Source organism: Calidris pugnax, unplaced genomic scaffold, assembly GCF_001431845.1.
Source record: "Calidris pugnax isolate Ruff unplaced genomic scaffold, ASM143184v1 scaffold435, whole genome shotgun sequence".
Taxonomy (NCBI): Eukaryota; Metazoa; Chordata; class Aves; order Charadriiformes; family Scolopacidae; genus Calidris; species Calidris pugnax.
In genome coordinates this window covers 2,734,027-2,737,153 of record NW_015091240.1, presented here as the reverse complement: position 1 = coordinate 2,737,153, position 3,127 = coordinate 2,734,027, and the positions used below count along the sequence as shown (strand labels likewise).

Below are 3,127 nucleotides of genomic sequence, written 5' to 3'. Positions count from 1 at the left end.
CCCCCCCCCTGCCCCCCCCGGCAGCGCCTCGGGAAGGGGGCAGGACCCGTCCGGTGGCACCGGGGGGGGCACCCGCCGCGGTTGTGGCCGGGGCTGCAGCCCAGCTCCGTGGCTCAGAGCCACCTCTATTATTTAACCGGGAGCGATAGAGAGAGGAGCCTGGGAGAGATAATATGCCATGACACCGGATAAGAGCTTCTGGCGTCACAGGGGAGGAGGATTACATGTCCCTGAATGGAGTTAGAGATGACAGAGGGGAGGGGAAGAGTTTTTAGCAGGGGATTAAGCTTACAGCTCCAGGAAGGCTTTGGGGGGTTGTTTTGCTGGCGCAGGACAAGTCCAAAGGCTGATATACCTGTTGGACTTGTCTGGGGAGGGCTCCTGGAGCAGGGAGCCACATCACTGGGGTGGTGGCAATGAACAGGTCCCCACGGACAGCCCTGTGGCCGCAAGAGCTCACGCACCAGCTCTTCAAAGGGTGCCAGAGAGATGCCAGCAGATACTGGAGTCAAGCAATGGAAGAGGAGGATGCACACACCAGGCATAGACCAGCCCTTAGGCCACTCTGCATCCCACCCTCACCCTGCTCCTTTCTACTGGGGGAGAGGGTATGAGCATCCATCAGGAAAGGTGAGGGCCAGATCCCCTACCTTCATCTTTGAGGCGGGCTGGATGAGCTCTGTGATGGAGACCTTGTCCTGCTGGAGCCTCCTCTTGACGAGCTTTGAGCAGCAGATGTTGACAGAGCTGAGGACGTGCCAGGAGTTGTACTCCACGAAGGAGCGGCTGTCAATGACCAGGGTGCCCTCTGCTCCGTTCCTCAGGAGGCTGGCCAGCTTCTTCGGGTCCATCACCTTGCGTGGGAGCCTGTCTCCAGCCATAACGGGCCTGTCCCCTCTATGGCGAGTAGGGGGCAAGGGGCAGAAGGGCAGGGTAGGGACACCAGCACCCGTCTCCCCGAGGGGAACGAGCGAGGGGGCAAGGGGTAAGCAGGGCAGCAGCTGTCCTGGTCTCCTCACGCTGCTAACACCCAGGATGCCAACTCATTGTGCTGAACCTGGAAAGAGAGGAAAGGAGAATACAACCGGTCAGCTGGGCAGTACACAGCATTCATCTTGGGCCAAGTCCCCAAGGGCTTGGCCTTCGGAAGATGCCTTCAGAAAAGTGTAAGAGTGCAACAAGCCACACTTTCTAGGTATGTTCTCCCAGCCTGCAGGCATCTATGGCTCCAGAGCTGCCCAAGGCAGAGGTCTACTCTTTGTATTTATAGCCCTCAATGAAGATTTCTTCCATTAATTTGTCTAATTGCTTTTTGAAGCCATGTCAGCTTTTAGGAGGCACAGTGACTGGTGGCAGGGAATGGAATGGTTTTCCAGGTATGCTGAAGAAGTCCTTCCCCTGGTTTGGTCCAAATCTGCTAACCAATAGCTCCTCTGGGTGACCCTACTACTTGCACTGGAAGAGGCCGCTCATGTCCGTTCCCTAATCACCTTCTCCACAGTTGTCAACACATTTAGACATTGTTTAAGAGCCTTTCAGGTTAGAGCATCTATAGAGCTGCCTGTTGCACAGGCGCCTTTTGCCCCCTCAGCCAGCCCCTGACACGCTGTGTTTGAGGGCAGGCACACCGGGGATCTGCATGGGGCAAGATGTCTCCTCTTTTCCCTGTTCCCAGCCCAACAGCTCCTCAAAACCAATTTGCTTTTCCTGACCTCTGCCGAGCACAGAGCTAATGGTTTCACAGAAGCAGCTTAGCTCAGCTCTGAAGTTTTGCTGCCACATGGTAATAGCTAGTTCAGGGCGCATTAGACACACCACCAGATCAGGCTTGCTCACCCACGTCCATCACTGCACACTGGATTTCACCTGCCTTTTTATCCAACCCTGCTCACGGGTATCTTGCCAGTTTGCCTCCTGGCAAGTCAAGAGAACATGACCTCTCTTGGAAGCCAAAAAGTTGAGCTGACCTTCAAGAAACAGGCTAGGCATTAGGATAAACCGGGGAAGCTGTACTTGGACCAAGATGGCCCCAAAGCTGCTACTGCTTTCCAGCATCTAACTTGCACAGACTTTGAAAGGCAGGTTGTATACAGTGGTACATATCTGGGCTCCATCTTAGGAGCTGAGGAGGGTCAAGCCTGGTGCTTTCTGAAATGCAACCAGAAGAACAAGTTTCCACCGTGCCCAGCCCATGGAGTCTGCAAGAGCAATAGGCAGGCTGGGGGGCATTCACCTCAGGGTGTCTTCTTAGGTTTTAATGGCACACGTCATTGCAGGCATGTTTTAATGGTATTAGGTTTTAATGCTGCTGCAGTCATTCAGAAAATAAGCCTGGGCTATTACCAGGCTCCTCTTGTTCCTGCCAGACGGTGTTTTAGAGAGAACCCACAAGCTGTTCCATGGAAGCTTTAATGCATCTAAATTAGGAGGACTATGAATACTGTGCCTGAAAAGGCAGTGTAAAGATTTTCATTGACTTCTGCAGGGCCAGGATTTGGTCCATGGACTAGAGGAGGCTTACGAGTCACCCTGATCCGAGTAAGCCGGCAGTTCTTGGAAGATCCTACACCTAAAGTCCCTGCAGTGCGGGCACCTACTGCAATGGTAGCTCAAGACACAAAAGAGATGCTTGGATAGGACACACTACTGGGTGAAACTGTCGGGACCTCAGTTACCAATCACCAAACCTGGACAACACAGCCAGCTTGCAGGAAAAGGATGGAAATGCACAGAGTATGAGGATGGAGGTTCCAGCACTCACTCCAGCTCATGACTCCAGCATTAACAGCCCCAACTTCCCCGGGCTACCAGACCTGCCTCCTAAAGCAGGGGGTAGATGTCCCAGGCTTCAGCCTCAGGATCCAAGCTTCCAACACAAGGCCACAATAGGATGCGCAATCCTCCCCCACCCCTGTATCACACCCCTGCTGCCTCTGCCAACAGGTTCATTTAAACTGGGGGAGAAAATCCCCTAAAAGCTACAATAGTGATGGCCCCTCCTGGCACAAAGCATTTTGGCAGCCCCGGAGCACTACGGCATCACTGTCCCCAGCCTCATGGCAGGCTTGTCGCTCTGTGGCTCCTCACAGCAACTCCAATTAGAGCTGCCCCCTCGGCGGGCGGCTGG

General features: G+C 54.2%; 1 protein-coding gene across 2 annotated transcripts in view; it reads right to left on the bottom strand.

Annotated features, from left to right (window-relative positions):
• Window positions 1–3,127, bottom strand: part of DUSP8 (dual specificity phosphatase 8) — a 42,020-nt gene that overhangs the window by 27,401 nt on the left and 11,492 nt on the right. For both annotated transcript variants that reach the window (XM_014960016.1, XM_014960017.1), the window contains exon 2: window positions 651–1,057. In XM_014960016.1, coding sequence (XP_014815502.1) covers window positions 651–881 — 231 coding nt within the window. In that variant the 5' untranslated portion in view covers window positions 882–1,057. The remainder of the gene's footprint in view (window positions 1–650; window positions 1,058–3,127) is intronic.